The sequence below is a fragment of the Rhamphochromis longiceps genome, linkage group LG22 (assembly GCF_057381845.1).
Source record: "Rhamphochromis longiceps isolate RC_006_pf linkage group LG22, R_longiceps_female_GT1.1, whole genome shotgun sequence".
Lineage (NCBI taxonomy): Eukaryota > Metazoa > Chordata > Actinopteri > Cichliformes > Cichlidae > Rhamphochromis > Rhamphochromis longiceps.
The window spans coordinates 12,625,190-12,642,726 of NC_140577.1; the positions used below are offsets into that span (position 1 = coordinate 12,625,190).

General features: G+C 40.0%; 1 protein-coding gene across 9 annotated transcripts in view; it reads left to right on the forward strand.

Moving 5' to 3' along the window:
* Positions 1 to 17,537, forward strand: part of LOC146643623 (sodium bicarbonate cotransporter 3-like) — a 62,670-nt gene that overhangs the window by 29,768 nt on the left and 15,365 nt on the right. For 4 of the 9 annotated variants that reach the window (XM_085395819.1, XM_085395815.1, XM_085395820.1 and 1 more), the window contains exons 2-11: positions 4,153 to 4,234; positions 5,934 to 6,080; positions 7,493 to 7,631; positions 9,438 to 9,598; positions 9,778 to 9,966; positions 11,040 to 11,399; positions 14,726 to 14,841; positions 15,615 to 15,772; positions 17,162 to 17,249; positions 17,352 to 17,498. In XM_085395819.1, the coding sequence (XP_085251945.1) occupies positions 4,153 to 4,234; positions 5,934 to 6,080; positions 7,493 to 7,631; positions 9,438 to 9,598; positions 9,778 to 9,966; positions 11,040 to 11,399; positions 14,726 to 14,841; positions 15,615 to 15,772; positions 17,162 to 17,249; positions 17,352 to 17,498 (1,587 nt within the window). The remainder of the gene's footprint in view (positions 1 to 4,152; positions 4,235 to 5,933; positions 6,081 to 7,492; positions 7,632 to 9,437; positions 9,599 to 9,777; positions 9,967 to 11,039; positions 11,400 to 14,725; positions 14,842 to 15,614; positions 15,773 to 17,161; positions 17,250 to 17,351; positions 17,499 to 17,537) is intronic. The other 5 variants (XM_085395823.1, XM_085395817.1, XM_085395818.1 and 2 more) reach the window with 4 other exon arrangements.

Consider the following 17,537-nt stretch of genomic DNA (forward strand, 5'->3'; position numbering starts at 1 on the left):
ACATAATCTGATCTTTCCTACCTTCCATCTTCCTTTCCCTTGCTGGCAGTGCTTGGCTAGACTCAGTGTTCGAAGATTCTGTTGGCTGCTTCTGGATGAGCTCTGGGCTGGAACATGGTGTTGATTGTGGCTGGCTTACATCTGTACACAAATGTGTTGCTAGCTGTTGGTGGCTAAACTCTAAGCTAGGGGCTGATATTAAATGGCCGGGCCCTGTGCTAGAATCTAATATTGGGTGTGGCTGGCTAAGCTCAAGTTTGGGAACTGCTACTGGCTGGATTTGACTGAGTTCCAATCAGGAGACTATTGGGGGGGTCTGTATGACAATGAACTTCGAACGGGGTGCTGATACCCTAAGGACTGTGGGGATTCTCCTGCCTCTGGACTTCAATTTGACTTCTTAAAAAGTATGTGTCAATGCAAGACCCCTTTCTCAGCTTGCTGAGGCACTTCTTCCTGCCTTGGTGGATTTTAAGGCCCATGTCAGTTGTTAGTTTTGACCAGTCACAAATGCAGTTTTGCAGAATTCTTTCCTTTCCATTGATGGTCCATTATTTGCAATGCTGGCTGATCATTGGTTACGTTCCATGGTTCATTGCCATTAAATCCATACGGAAAGGCAGACCCTAGGGGTATCTTTTCCTTTGAGATTTCTGTAGCAATATTGGGTGTACCCAAGTATGCTAAAAAGCGCTGGGTCCTGCTGGTATGAGGTGCTAACCCACACCAGCCCCATTAGGGTCTATTCCCTCCTGTCAGCAGTCTTTCCAGTCTGTCATTTGGTCTTTCCCTGATTGTCAGCTGCTCTTTCGCAGCGGTCACTGGATCACCCCAGAGTTCTGATTCAGTAAAAGGACTAGATGTTACAGTATGGGACAATAACAATATGGGAGAATTGGATATGGCTACTCTCTAGTGTCATACCTGTAACAAATGATATCCGCAGACAAGATAATACTGATAAGAAAAATAATGCTTGGAGGATCATTGTCTTTGCTCCTGGCTGATCAGATATTTGCAACACCTTAGTTTGGTTGGTTGCCATGGTAAAGAATATCAAAGTGCCTCACCCACGGCTCCCAGTTGGGGGTTTTCTGCACCTGGCAAAAAAACAGTTAGCTGTCCAATTTCTCCAAGAGGTATTGGGTACATATATTTAGCCTGCTTTTTGCTATCCAAAATCAGCCTTCCATTTAATATCACAATGAATTATAGATGCAACTTGTCTAGGCCAGCTAGCATTAGCTAATCTCCTTAGCTGTACTTTTTCCTCCAAATAGTCACATCTGAATAAAACAAACAAATATAAAAACAGGATGTCAACAACTAAATGCCAAACTTCCGTCTTGGATGTGTGGCACCCACTTAGTTATATTTCTTGGCACTTTTTGATCACGAATGACAAGGAGAAACCCGTTCCAGTTTAGTCACTGTTGGTCACTTTTACTGAACCTTCATGCTGTGCTGTTTGGAAAGAACAGCAGTTACTAGAGAGACACAGATTAATTTCTTGCTGTGCTTCTCCCTACGCTGAATCATTACTGCTCCCCATCAAGGCACTGCCAGAGAGCAGTGTGCCTCATTATCATATAAATTCACCAACAACTGAGAAACACGCAAGCTCCCAAACTTATAAGTGCTCACACAAGCTCAGTCACAGATGGCATCATTCATTGTAGGTGGAAATGTGTGTCGATATCTGAATGTCATTAAAGACGCATTCATACAAGTAGGCCAATAACGGACGAGGGAGAGCAGAAGAGTATGTGCTTTCCATCAAAATGAAAGAAACTAAGTGTGAATAGCAGAGATGACTGAGATGCTGTGGCACACAAGGCCGTGATATCATTCAGGTGTCGTGTATCTTTCCAGCATATGTCTAGCATCACCTTTTGTTTCCACTCACTCCTGCATGGCAGCTGTGCCTCTCTGTGATTGGCTGAAGGGGTTGACGGGCTCCTCCAATTGGGAATTGTATTGCGTCAAAGTGTTTGTCCTTAAGGCATGAGAGCAGATGATTTGTATTTGTTGAAATGTTTTCTTGTTATGCGTGACTTACATAAGATACTGAAGGTCACATATTTGTGAGGTCGCAGAAAAATAATTATATTACAAATATAATAAGGAATTAGATTAACTTAAGATTTTTGGTTGCTATAGTCTTCATCCTTTTCTCAACCTTATTTGTATAAAAAACCTGAAAGAAAATATATTATCCTAGCTACAAGGATTGGTTTATCTCAGACCTAATACTGGGTATCTCTGTTTTGTATCAGCCTGACAGTCAGAGCTAGGATTAGCTCACTCTTTGAGTCTATATGCTTGTCTGGCTAAAAAAAAGCTGTTCCTTCCTGATCACGATACCTTTTTATAGTTAATGTTAGTTTTGTCAAAAGTGAAAGTGATTGAAAGTGTTTGAAACAGTTTCAATATTTGCTTTACGTAGCGTCAAACCACTGACAGAAGCTGCTCTTTCTTACTTTTACCTCTCACTCAGTGAGTTGACACATACAACAGCACTCAGGAACCTGTGCCACATTGTGATGTTGAAGTCTTTTTATATCTATTGTGAAATTTAAATCAGCTATTTAATAGCCTTAAATGTAATATTTATGTAATGTTTTATGTACCGGTAAAATGTAATATTTTCCTGTTATGACGGGACAACCCCATCTTCTGTTGATTTTCTCCCTTGCAAATAAGCTGAAGTTATTGAAATTGTCGGAGGTGCCCCCTTCACAAATGCAGTGTCTCAGAGGTGTAATGGTTAAAGTAAATTGATCTGCCTAGTTTGATTTGCCGAATAGATTCACAGTGACACTGGGGGTTTGATTTGAGAATCAATTGACAAATTGCCCCCCCCCCCGCCTCTCATTGTTGTGGTTGTTGCCTCAGTACAATGTGTGTCACCTGGTATTTTCCAGTGTTAGACACACCCAGACTTTTTCCAGCAAAGCATCTCTCAAGTCTGTTGTTTTTGTCTATTTAGGTGTGAATTTGTCTCGTTACACCTGTGCACTTGTGAGAGCATTTCACATTTTTTGAGGTGCGGTTTGGTTTAAAGTTAGTGTAAAGATTGGGCCGCCTTCACGTTGAAGGTTCAGGTTACCCCTATACTGGTAAATGATTAATGCTCTGGGCGATCAATGGGGCAGTTGTGTCCTCACCAGTATAGCACATGTGTGATAATGTGTGCTGCTGTGCTGTAATACTGATTTTATGGGTGCTATTATTTGATAAAGAAATGTTAATGATATGTGGCTTTGTTTTTATGTGTCCTGACAGCTTTATGTCCTCACTGTTGCAAACTCCTTATCTCTAGATGTGTCCATGCTAGTGATATCAAGCTAATTGTGTTCACTAAGGTCATGTTCTCTCTCTCTCTCTCTCTCTCTCTCTCTCTCTCTCTCTCTCTCTCTCTCTCTCTCTCTCTCTCTCTCTCTTTTTTTTTTTTTTTTTTTTAAATGACTCCAGCCAGCCTCTTGATGTTGCTGTGAAACATAACCTTAATTGCATGGACTACAACAATTAATATATAGTACAATACAGACTAATTAGTTTGAGGAAAATGGCACATAGATAATAAAACAGCAAGTGATACCGTCCTGCATTATACAGTGGACAGGGTTGTTAAAGACTTGGTCTAAATTTAACCTGTTTGACTATGTTATTTCATTGAGGGAAAATAAGATGTGTTATCTGTCTACTGCTCATTAAGTGCCCGTAATTGCACTTTTGTGCAGATCATTGGCAAAGTTAATTCTCTTGACTGCCATGTTAAGTGGTCTGGAAATGAGCTATTAGCTGTGTGTAAAACCAAAAAGCTTGTTGTACTTATGAGCTTAAATGCAAAGCTGCAGCATTATTGACTATGGGGTATATATACAAATCCAAAAACAACTTGTTCACCCACCTCACAGGTGATTTTCTGACATTGTTATTTCTGCTTTAAACCCCTGCAGAGTGATCAAGGTGTCCCTTGATCATCTATCAAAGCATAAAAGCTTTTAGGGTCGAGTTTTCTAAAAAAAATCATAAAAAATGGGAAAATAAAACACAAAAAATGCATAACTAATGTGAAAATACACATTTTTTCTTATGCAAACCACCAATCCTCTTTTAGCTTCTTACCTCTTCTTTTTTTTTTGTCAGGGTCTAGATGAGGAGGCGATTGTTGACCACGGAAAGACGAGCTTCGCCACTCTCTCAAACTATGAGAAAGACGATTTTGAAAGTAAGTTTAAAACTGCCAGACCACAAGTATTTTTCTTGCAACTATTGATATTTCTTGTGCTTTACTGTGTAATGGAAATGTAGGATTAAGCCAGCACTCATCAGGTGGAAACACTTTCAAGATTCAAGTAAAAGCATCTTTCTTCAAGTGGATCCATAACTATAACTTCCTCTCAGTATTATCTCAGTTTTAAGGCACTGCTGGAGCCCTCTGCTTTCTGTCCAGCTAAGCTGTCCATTTTTTTTCTTCTCTTCATGCTCTTTCATCTCCTGCGCCTTTTTTCTGTTGTCTTTGCTCTCGGTGTTTGTCTCCATCTGTTAGACTTGTGCTTGTGTCCCTTACGCTCAATCCTTTTCTCTTGATTTTAATCCTCCTCCCATTCAGATCAAAGAACGATGACTCATCTACAAAGAAAAGGGTATTGGTAGCAAATGCAGGGTGAAAATGGGGTGCTGTCTTTTTGCAATATGGCTCCTTTGTCGCAGTAACAATAATGAAGAGAAGATCAAACTGGTGTGGGGTGTCACGTTTATGGTTTTCCTCCATATTTTTTTTTTTATTTGAAGCTCTCAAAAGAATAGGAAAGAAATTAATTGCCTTTTTTTCTTGAATGTGTGTGTCCCTGGAAATATGATACTGCTTTCACAGTGTAAACCTTTTTCAACATAGTTTAGTGTTTTTTAATATTAGTGTTTAATTCCACTTATATCCCTATATAAGCTCGGCAACTTGCAGATGTGAAGCAGGAGCCTGAGAGGAGCGTAGAGCTTTAAAAGCCAACAAGAAAATCACTCCTTTTGCTATGTTTTTAAAGCTTGGCAGCTAAATTTTTAATTAACTCTAGCCTGTACATTTTATAGTAACTGATGGTTGGTGTAAAGTGCATTATTGTAGTGAAGTCTGAAATGAGAGCATGGATGACCTTTTCAAGTGAGAACTTGAATGGTATATGTGCCGTGAGATCTGCTCCACAATCTAATTATTTTTTTCTATAAGTTAAAAATTTAAGCTACCGATATGCAGGAAATGACTATAGCATTTCCACTCTGCACAGTTGCAGTGTCGGGATTGTCCACGAAAAAATGCACAAAATAATGTTGCTGCACATGTGGTTTGTGAGCTGTATGCTGTCGTTATACCCGAGGAGTTATACCTCGAATCTGTCAGGTTTGCTAGATATAGAACTGTTACTTCTTTATCCGAAGAGAAAAAAAGTTCAAATTTTATGTAGATCCATTATAACAAGATGTATAGCAGTTGTGGTCATTTAAACTTGAGCCAGGATTTGTTGATTTAAAAATCATATCCTCATATATTGAACAATATTTTCTTTCCTTTCAGATACACAAAATAGAAACAGATTTCTATAATATTTGTTATGTGTAGTTATTTATTCACTCATTTATGTTCTGCTTGACTCTGGATCTGCTGGTTTTTGTGTTTGTGGCTTCCAAACAGGTGTGTTGGGAACAGGTAAGTTGCACCGTGTCCTCTGGCAGACAAATGATTATGTTAACATGCATAAGGAGGTTGAATGGCGTTTCTCCCCTCCTTTTATTTCCTACACAAGCAGACAATAATTAATAAAATTTCAATGAATCTCTTTTTTCACATCCAATTATTGGTGCTGGTAAAGTGTTTGCAGATTAGAAGCTGTGTCACAGTGTGTCAATAGATATTGCATCTTTACTTTTCCTAGGCCACAGAGCAGTGTACGTGGGTGTCCATGTTCCTCTTGGGAGGGAGAGTAAGCGGAGGCATCGCCACAGAGGACACAAGCAAAGAAAGAAGAAGAATAGAGATTCCGAGGAGGGGAAAGAAGATGGCAGGGATTCTCCTACTTATGGTTGGCGACTATTTTGAACTTAATTGCAATTTCATCCATATCACATGCCATTTTTTTTTTACTTTTCTTTCTCTAGTCTGCTCTGTTTTCTTATATCCCATCCCACAGTATTGTAGCTTGCAGCTAGTGTGTACCTTTGAACCTTACCTTATCTATTACCGCACACTAATGGGCTTCCTTCACATATTAAATAGAATCTCCTATAATCTAGAATAGGTAGAATCTTTTAATATAATGAATGAAAAACTCCACATAAAATCTTTAAGTAAAGCATCCACAAAAAGCTTAAGTTAAAAAAAATGTAGCCACTGTGTGCAATTAGATAATTACTTTTGTTTAACCCTCTGATTTTCTCCATACGTCAAACAGTGCAGCTCTAAAAGGCATTAAAGGCCGCTGTGAACGGCCTCTCACAGACTGAAGGCTCCGGCATTTTAAGTGATGTGCGTACGCATTTGTGATTGAAGTTGCTGCGTCATTCCAGCTGTAAGACTCGTAAGCAACCAAGCAGTACTTTGAACTCGATGAAAGACTGAATCGAGCCTTGTAACAGTGCAACTAACAAAAGATACTTTTATTTTTAAAGCACGGTTTTATCATTTAAAGTGTCAATATTCTGAGGTAGACTTTTTGGGATAGGACTAAAAATGTGTTTTATAAAAACAGTTTATCACAGTGATACAGAGATGACAAACTAAAACACTTCAGTGTGTTCGGGATGTTTATAAAAATGTTTCAGTATCTGCTTTTGCTCCAGAAAATAAATGTTTTTCAGTTGGAAATCAAGTGTTAATATTGAGTGCGTAATAGACACCAAATCACCACACAATGTACCCTTGTGTTAACAGAAAGTAACTCACCCGTTTTCACTTCAACTATTTAATTTCTGCCTCCCTGTGGAGTTTAGTCTTCTAATATACTTTATCTATTTCCTTCTTCTCTGTGGTTTCAGATATCCTAATACTGTATCTCTTAATTCAATCAGACATGAAAAGGAAGTTGCTAAAGTGTCCGAGTTTTATTATTCTCTTTAGCACACTTCTTGGTATTCTTCCTCAAAGAAAAGCAATTACATAGATGGTTGTCGTGACCAGCTACACATAGACGCAATCCATCCGGCTTTATAATTGTAGATTTAATCTCTGCTTTCACAGAGCATTTTCCCACATCATCCTTTAGAGTTGAAATAAACATTTAAGAATAAGACATCTGCCCTGTGCAATTTTCTTGTGAAGTAAGAAAAGTTGTTTACATTGGGCCACTAACCAAAATGCTCTGAGTTTATACTTTATTTTGGAAACTTCTATCTTCCCTGCATTTCCTGACAGTTTGTTCAGTTTCTTTAATTTTATTGTTATTGTTATAATTATTGCAAAAATGAACCTTGGCCTTTTGTTCCACTCTCTGTTTAGACACGCCATCCCAGAGGGTACAGTTCATCTTGGGTACAGAGGATGATGACCTGGAGCACGTCCCTCACGACCTCTTCACCGAAATGGATGAGCTGTCCTTTAGAGATGGCACTGCCACTGAGTGGAGAGAGACTGCCAGGTTAGCAGGCAGATGAAAGTGTGAACAGCATAACGACCATATGAAGTTTAAAAAAGACAGAACAGAAGCCCACAGCACAGATCTATTGGCTTTTTAAAGAAAAACCCATTAATTTTCAGTTAGATTTAAAAGGGAAGGTGTTACCTAAGGTCTTTTTGACAAATAATCACAGCTATCAGCTTAAGTGGCTTATTTCTCAGTAAAAAATCATTGTGAACTTTAGAATTTTTCTACTGTGAAGTACTTTAAATGACAATTGAATAATTCCATAATGCCTTCACAGCATTTTTAATGCCCCCAGAATCTGCAGCAATCCTGAAACATTTCTTTCATTGAACAATCTCAATTTTAATTTGATATTAAAAGAAAACTAAACTAATATCATACATAAACATTTCCAGGGTTGTTTGCTGTGGTTTGAAATAAACTTGGCAAAAAAAAGTAAATAAATTTGGTCGATGATTCCTTTGTTGTTACAATGCTTCTTGGCAACCGCCTGTTTGTTATAAATGGTCCCACATTTGTAAGGAAAATGTATTTACTGGTTGATCCGCAGAGTTGAGTATGTGGATTGTGCCCATGAAAAACTTGCCGAATCTTCTCTGCCAATGCCAAACGCCCTATTCTACTTTTTGTCTGGATTATTTATTGGATTGAATGATTGACGTCTGAAGAAACAAGACATATTGGCAATTTAACAATTCATTGAACAAACAGGGGCCTCAGTAGCACGTGGAAGAACCATACACTGCCACAATAGCCTGACATCTCCTCATGCTGGTCACCAGCTTAGTCAAACACTGCTGTGGGATGGCATCACATTCTTTAACCAGCATTTGTCGCAAGTCAGTGTGGTTGTCTTGGTCAGAGAATAAACGGTTTAGCATTTGGCAAGTTTCTTATGTGTGCAACCCACATACCCAACTCTCAACCTAGATTGTCAGTTGAGCAGATTTATTGACAAAAAGCATTTTTACAACAAAGAAATAATCAACCAAATACAAACTTTTGTGCTAAGTTTACGAATGACGACCTAGCTTCCCTGGCATCTCAAAGACTGACATAATTTGAACTGAAACTTAATTTGCAGTGCTTTAGAAAAAAAAATGCATCTTGGCTGACAAGTTGCTGTTCTAAGTGGAGGAGTTTAAGTAGCTTGGGCTCCTGTTCATAAGTGAAGGGAGAAGAGAGTGGGAGATTCGAAGACAGATTGGGCCTGTGGCAGTAATCCTGATGCTGCATTGGTTCATTGTTGTAAGGAAAGGGATCAGAAGAAAGGCAAAGCTCTTGATAGTGACCAAAAGAATGAGATCACTGATACAAGCAGTGGAAATGAGCTATCTCTGAAGGGTGGCTGGCCTCTCTCTTAGAGATGGGGTAAGGAGTTCAGTCATCTGAGAGAGACTCAGAGTATACCCACTAACCCTCCACATTGAAAGGAGCCAATGAGGTGGCTAGGGCATCTGACGAGGATGCCTCCTGGGCACCTCGTGGGTGAGGTGTTTTCCAGGACACACTGGAAAGACTACATCTCTTGGTTGGCCTGGGAACGTCTACCCCTGTATAAGCTGGAGGAGGTGGCTGGGAAGAGGGAGGTGTGGGCATCCTTGCCTCAGGCTGCCCCCCCCGAACCTGTTTCTGATAAGCAGAAGAAAATGGATGGATGGATGGATGGATGGATGGATAGCATCTTGGCTTTGCAAGCCAGCACAGACTCTTACTGAATTGCAATACAGCTTGTATGTGGGTACAAATAAAACATTGTCGTCTTTCTGTACATGTCTGTTTTTTGGTGCTTACCTACAGATGGCTGAAGTTTGAAGAGGATGTGGAAGATGGTGGTGAGAGGTGGAGTAAGCCTTACGTGGCCACATTGTCCTTGCACAGCTTATTTGAACTGCGTAGCTGCATACTTAACGGCACAGTTTTGCTGGATATGAGGGCCAGTAGTATCGAGGAAATCGCAGGTAAATTTACAATAGAGGACTTTTACATATCATTGTTATATTTTTTAGGTAGCATTGCGATTACTATGAAATGCATTGAATTTATTACAATAATAATTACATGTTTAATGGTCTATATATAACCTTCTTTGTGTGTTCTTGTGTGTTTGTGTTTTTGCCACTGACATTGTGTGACTCAGACATGGTGATAGACAGCATGGTGGCGTCAGGGCAGCTGAAGGAGGATTTGCGTGACAAGGTGCGGGAAGCAATGCTGAAGAAACACCATCATCAGAATGAGAGAAAGCTCAGCAATCGCATCCCACTTGTGCGCTCCATTGCTGACATAGGCAAGAAACATTCTGACCCACTCTTGCTTGAAAAGAACGGTGAGATCCTACGGCGCACTCACATTTCTTTTTCTCCGATGTTTTCCACCACTGGGGAACTGTTCTTAAAAATCCACTGTTCAAATCCCTCAAAGCCAGCGTAGAAGGTGGATGGTTTAAAGTGAGTAAAATTGTTGAAGCACTCAGTCCCCTTAGTGAAAAAGAAATTTGAGTGCTAATTTATGTGCTAACCTGTATGGCTGGCCTGGCTTTGGGGTTTGAATTAATTGTTTTCACTCCTCAGGGTGTGACATTCAGGAAATAACGCTTTACCTGCAACTGGAGTCAGCATTGTGTGCATCTTTTGTTTTTTGACTAGGCATGGCCACAGTGGTGTTGCACATTTTAGGATCTTGGGTTAGATGCCTGAGGTTTTAACAATGAATGAAATATCCCATTCTCCACTTCTCTGTCTGTGGTTTTTGTTGGGCTTGCATTTTCGCAGCATTAAAACTGAAATGCAAATGTGAGAGGTCAGAATTCTCTCACGTTGTAGGTTTGTGATGGTAACAGCTGCAGTCTGAAATATGTATGTTTATATGAATGTGTTGTGTAGGACTTATGAGTGGTCTGTGTGTGACAGAGCACATTTCCTCGCAGTGCACCAACATCGCGCTAACTCATCCTCGCCTGCATGCAAGCCTTTCTGAACTCGGAGCTTTGCCTCACTCATAGTGTGTGACCGGCTTATTTGGAGTTGAGTATAACACGTTGTTTGTCCCTTGTAGAGCCTCCCACATGCCTCACTGAATCATTCTTGGCTTCTTCTGCACACAGCCATGCTTTTAGCTCACGTTTATGCAAGCACGACTCTCTAACTACACCTCTGTCACCCTATCGCTGCCCACTCTTTCTTGCTGTCTCCTTCAGATACCATTTCTGTGATGTACTGCAACTTCACATGTTTTTCTTCTGTTCCATTCCTTATTCCTTGTCCCACCCCATCCCTCCCTCAATCCCCTCTTTCCCCTATTTGCTTTCCCTCTCCTCCTCCCCCCCTCCCTTATTTCTTTTTTTTTTTTTTTTTTTTTTTTTTTTTTTTTTTTTTTTTTTGCCATTGTCTCCTCTGTTAGGAGAGGGCCTGTCCTCTTCACGTCTTTCTCTCCACAAGCCAGGGACAGCATCCTCCGTATCCAACCTGTCCCAGAGACGAGAGTCCAGAGTCTCCGTTCTGCTCAACCACCTGCTGCCCTCTTCTTCTTCCAACACTGGGCTTTTCCCAGGTCCTTCTCCCTTTACCACCCCTCAGGCTTTACGCCGTTCTCAGAGCCCATCACACAGACAGGGCGTAGTCCTCGGCCCACAAGGCATCCCTGAGGTTGTGGTATCTCCTCCAGAGGATGAGGACCCACCAGAAGAAGAGGCGGTATCACCACAGCTCAGCCGGCGAGCATCCTCAGCATCCCAGAGCGTTGAGCTGCTGCCCTTAGAAGGCAAATATCTGTGTAGCCTGCCAGTGTGAGTCACAGCTTGAACAGAGAACACTAGCACTAGCATGAAAGCTCTGCTCACTGTTAACTTCCAACCTTGCGTCCATCTCATAATTAATCCACAGCAAGGCTCACTCACTGAATACTGTGTATATATATCAATAAACGTTTTGACATTACTCACTGATGAAACCTCTGCTTCCCTTCCCTTCTGTTCATCTCTTCCACCAGCCTGTTCCTTTCTGCTATCTCTCATCCCTGTTTTGCCCCTTAAACTTTGCTCCACACATTTTCTAAGCATCTACGCCTTGCTTAGCTGAGTCCATCTTCACACCTTCCCCTTTTTGTGTTTGCATAGCTACCCCCAAAATCTTGTGCCGATACTTCGTCATCTGTCTTTTCATGTTTTTGTTTACACATTCTGCTCACCATGACTCACATTTATTAGTTGAAAAACTTGTTTGAAGGGGTTTTGTTATTGGGTTTATTTCACAATGAGCAGTTTATCAGCCCAATAGGTCATTCAGTTCATCTTCGTTTTCTGCAGTTCAGAGTTGCACAGCATTAATTACGTAGGCTAGATATGTTTATAAAAAAATCCAAATGTATTAACAGGGAAAGTGTAACTCTTATCACTGGTGTCACATAAATCTTTTGATAGTGTGTTCTGTATGTTTTCTGTGGAGGTACAGCTGAAAAATGCTGCCTAGTTTTTGTAACCCACTTTAGCCATTCTTAGTGTGGGCATCGTTAACTGGAGCTGCTGGCCTTTATTTTTTTGTGCTGTCCTGCTGTTGTCAGTGACTCACAGCACTGTATAAAGAATACATTCCCATCAATTAATTGGGGACTTTTGCACAGTTAGAGCAGCACTTATTGATTGTTGTTTGACGCAAATCTTGCAGAAGCCTTGGGACATTTCTTTTGCTTTTGTGGTGGTGTTTTGGAACTAACAAAACTAGCAATACATCCTAAATCCTTTTAGCTATGAGCATTTGCCCTCAGGCGACTGCTCCTTTGATTTCACTGAAATGTCATTCAACTTGTGCTTTTCCCATTGCATCATTTGGCACCCATTCTCATCATTTGGCATCAGTTCCAAAGATAAACGTTCTTTTACCCGTCTAAGAGTGTAGAGAGAGCAATGTGTGCCAGCAGCGTGGCCAAAAATAAGCCTGTGATTAGAGCTGGTGTGATGTTACTGTATGTACCATCACACTGGCACCTACTGTGACTTTTTGTTCTTCCCGAACCAAGCGGTTTTAATTTATTATTAGACTCTGTGTGCATGTGTGTACGTACGTCTGTGTTTGTTTCATTCTGGGAATGGCTCCATTTCAAAGTATGGGCTGTTAGAATCCGCATTCAGTTGATGGGAGCTGAATCTGAAAGGTTAGGGAGGTCTTATTATAGCTGACAAGCTTCTGTAATTGTACCCCCTCCTGGGGAAATACATAGAATTAAGAGCAGGCTTCAGAGGAGGCTTTCAGGCCTTTCCACTTTCAAATCATTAAATTTAATAATGTCATCTGGTGTTGGCTGGAGGTTGTAGAAACTGTACCGTTGAGCTAAATGGCTAATTATCTAACAGCTGTATAAGTGTATATGCCATGTCTGGAGGCTATTTGAAGTCTAGCTTACATGTTACAAATACATAGAGTGAAGGTATTGTAGATATTGAGTTGACAAGAGGCTATTTATGTGTAAATGTCATGCACCCATTGAGTGTGCTCGTGTCATGTGTAAAATACCTTTACACGGGCCATTCAGGGACTCACTGCACTCCACTTGTTACACGTTAAAAGAGAGAGTTGTTGTTATTATTACAGTAGTTGCATTTAAAACTCCTTCATGCATATAACAAATTATATTATTTTAGATCTGTACATGTATTCCTACAGGTGCTATAAATGTACCCTCTAATCTTCTTTTTGTCTTTTATTGGAATTTCCGCCAGTCGGTAATTTCAGACATCTGTGCTACTTTTTTGCATATGAATGAGGTAGTGCTGTGACACCACTGTTTAAAAGGCTGGTGTGGTGGAGCATTCCAGGGCTTAGCCTTCCTGAATGAGGTGTGCTGGCAGACACAACCTAAACTAATCCCTCCCATATTTCAAGAGGCTTTGTCAGGTATGTGAGCAATCACGTTTCTGTTCAGCAGTCCCAGCTACCCAGCATTCACTGGGGTTACTCCAGGGTACAGTTCAAGGGTATGAATCAGTGGCCAGAAATCACTGGCAGAAATGATACATTTTCACTTTGACTTGTGGTGTATTTCGTTTTTTATGTTTGCTTAATTATTTCTTGATGACTTTTATTTTTTTGTGGAAGTGGAAATGAAGAAAAACCTGGTAAAAGAATTTCAGAGGACAGTATGCATATGTAGTCCTTCGCTTTATATGCAGCACTCCCTCATTTCATCTCCCTCTCTCATCTCGCATAAAGTGCTAGCGGTTCCTGTATCTGGTATGGCTCAGATCGCATAAAGTGTGCAACCAGTCGTCCACAGAAATGACAGTTTTAACATTTGATCTGCCAGGACATCAAACACTTCCATTCACCTTTAGAGCAAAGCCGACATGAATTCAAGCCAAGCAGGAGTAACTTCAGTGCCAGAGCATGAGCTCAACAGACTGGGAGCATTCAGGAATACTGTAGTGTCAAATATCATCTTCCCTCTGAAGAGCTGTCACATCGTTGCTGCTCTGTATCACATTTAGTGGATTTCGTGGAAGAAATCATTTCACTTGACAGAAAAATAACATAATAAAATAGATTCAACTAATCTTTAATCAGCTCCGGCATATGTTTTTTTTTTTATTTAAACATTTGGCGCAGTATGTTGGAGCCAAAAAACTGCAGAACTGATCTGGTTGAACATTTAAAGCAAATTTCCTTAGGCCACTTAGCTAAGAGCACATACAGTGTTTAATTTTCCCTTTAAAACTGAATATAGAAATATGAAGTTGAAACACTTATTTAAACTGTAATACTAAATTTTTTTTAAAAAGTGTGATTCGCTTTGTATCAGGTTTGTTTGCATAGAGTGATTAAATTCCACAATTGCGTCACGTTTGTTGAGCCCATGCTGTAAAGTAGAAGTACGCATATCATTATATAATCTTCTTCATAATTAGACAGGCAAATTAATGGCACTTACTTTAATTATTAAAAGTTGTTATTATCATTATTAATCTTATTACTAATCACATGACAGATAGCGTTCATGGCAGACCTCACAGCTGGTCTCCTGCCGTCATTTCCTGCCTTGTACTTACACGTTTTCTACCGCCGCTTTGTCTTTTTCTCTCCTCTTTTGCATCCCAGGACCACTGGTGTCTCAGAACTCCGTCCCAAACAATCTGGATAGCAACAAGGCAATGGATAGGCGGCCATCCAAAGTAGGGGTCAGTAGAGAAAGCAGCAGTGTCGACTTCAGCAAGGTAACCTATCCCCAGTACTGAGCACAGAAACAGTCCGTGGTGGAGGGACCCATGACTGAGCCATCAGTGTTTTTTTTTTTTTTTTCCTTCAGTTTCTGGATGTTCAGTCATTTCGATGGCCTCCATTGAAAACAGCCTCTATGAGCGCCAACATCACATACCTGTCAGCCCTTTTCTTCTGGGCTCAGTAAAAGGCATTAATCATTGCTCCTCCTGTAATGGATGCAGAATAAGCATCAAAGTAAAAGTTACATAACTGTTTAGTTTTGGAAATCCGTAGCATGGCTCCCATTCATCCTACCATTTTCTAGGTCTGCATCCATTAAGTAAAATGGCAGGTTGCCATAAGCACTTGTCAATATGAAAGCATCCATAACTGCCAAAAAATAAGGTGCTGTGTTTGCATGAGTCACAGGAGATGAAGGCACAGACCCTTTTACACAGAGAGGAACAAAATGTTGCCATGCTCGGGTCTATTTTTATTTAGCGTAGCAGTAAAAGCCATTTATCTGAGGAACATAATAAGAAATGGATAAAATCAATGGACAATCTTTGCTCAGTACTATGTAGTTCTATAGGCTGCTCTCAAATCCCCTTATAATTCATTTATTATCATAGCATCCAACTGACCTGCTGCCATTCCTTTCATTTCCATATCTTCATCTCTTTTCACATGTCTGTACTTCCACTGGCTCAAAGTCTATTATACCTTTTTTAAGCTCTTTCTTCTGTGTAGATCTGTATGTATGATTTTACTATTTCACTGACTTCAGGTGGACATGAATTTCATGAAAAAGATTCCCCCGGGTGCTGAGGCTTCCAATGTGCTAGTGGGAGAAGTGGACTTCCTGGAGAAGCCCATAATTGCATTTGTTCGACTGTCACCTGCAGTCCTTATCACAGGCCTTACTGAGGTGCCTGTGCCCACAAGGTAAGTTTTTAAGAATTGTATCACATAAGGTCTTTTCTTTGCCTAAAGTTTTGTCATTAAAAAAACACACCAAATATGAAAAGTTAGTTTTTTTTAAAGCAGACTTTTTAAATAATTTGTTAATGCTGCTATCACATCGACCTACTATAACCTGTGGATTTACCATGACTGTGATCATACACAACCCTTTGCAATGCCTGGATACAAATCTTGAAACATATAATTGGGAAAAAAATTAGTAGCATGGTGTGCAAAAATGTGGGCAACGCTTGTTTTTTTTTTTTCTAATCAACACGGGAAGAAGTAAAGCGATCAAAAGAAGAAACAACAAGGCTGATGGCTTAACAAACAAACATAAACAATGCAAATTGTTATATAGCTATATAGCCCCGAAATGATATCATACTTCGCAATAAAGACATTAATGATGATGTAGAAAAACATACTGAATGTTTTATGGGAGATTGCAGTAAGTAGCAGCTAGTGCAGACAAAATGAAGGGCATTCTTCACCCTTATTTTTGTCACTGGTGTCAGACTGTCTAATTTGAAGTGTGAATCTATTGCTGCAAGGCTCTTGCAGTGCCATTGTAGTGATGCAACATAAGTCAATTGCAAAAAAAAAAAAAAAATGTACCCTAGGTTTTTTAGGTGTTTTCGTTGTTTTCTGTTATTTTTATTACTCGTACTTAACTGCTGTGTGGATTTAATTTATTCAACTTATGATAAACCGATTCTTTACTAGGACACTCTATTTTAATCTTGAGTCATATTCTTTCCTGGTTAAATAAAAATAAACTGAAAAAACTTTGACCAGTTTCTTAAAGCCGTGCTCATCCGTTGCTGTGGACTGCAAACAAAAGTTAACCACATCAGTAATTTCTATCCACTGTCTGCTCTGTCTGTCATATGGAGGGCAAATAGCCAGATCCAGCATTGCTCGGTTGAGTCATTTGTTTATGTTTGGGTCGCACCTCACCAGCTGTCGGTATCTCCTCCTCATGTGGCTTCTTAGCTTGGATGCAATCAACAGTGTATTTTTACCTCAAGTGATGAAACAAATTTGCTTCCACCTTTAATTATTTTTCTTGCACATTTTTCAAAGTGTTGCGCTTTATTGGTGGTGTAATAGCCAAAGTACTTCCATACTTGTAAAGTAGCTCCCTTAGGTGAGGTTAGCTGAGGTTCTGCTCTTGATCTCACATGTCTGGGCTTGTGCTGTTGTTGTGCCCTCTAGGGAGCATAAATACATAGCATGAGATGACACCTTTTTTCTTTTTTTATTTCGGAGCTACAAACCAGCTCCTCAAAAATTTAAGAAAGACTGAATGCAGTTTGTATCACTGTCATCAGTTTAAGTGTATTTAATTAATCTGTTTCTTGTTGAAAGGTTTCTTTTCCTGCTTTTGGGTCCTCACGGCAAAGGACCACAGTACCATGAAATTGGCAGATCCATGGCCACGCTAATGACAGACGAGGTGAGAAGGACACTGCCATTTATTTGAATTTTATCTTATTTTATCTTTTTCAAATGTTAATTGAATTGTGCAACCATTCTCCAAATATATTTCATTTTCTAGATTTTCCACGACGTTGCATACAAGGCCAAAGACCGAACTGATCTACTCTCTGGGATAGATGAGTTCCTTGATCAGGTGACTGTCCTTCCTCCTGGAGAGTGGGATCCCACAATTCGAATTGAGCCACCCAAGAATGTCCCATCTCAGGTAAGTTAGGATCTCTACCACATTTTATATCAGGTGTAT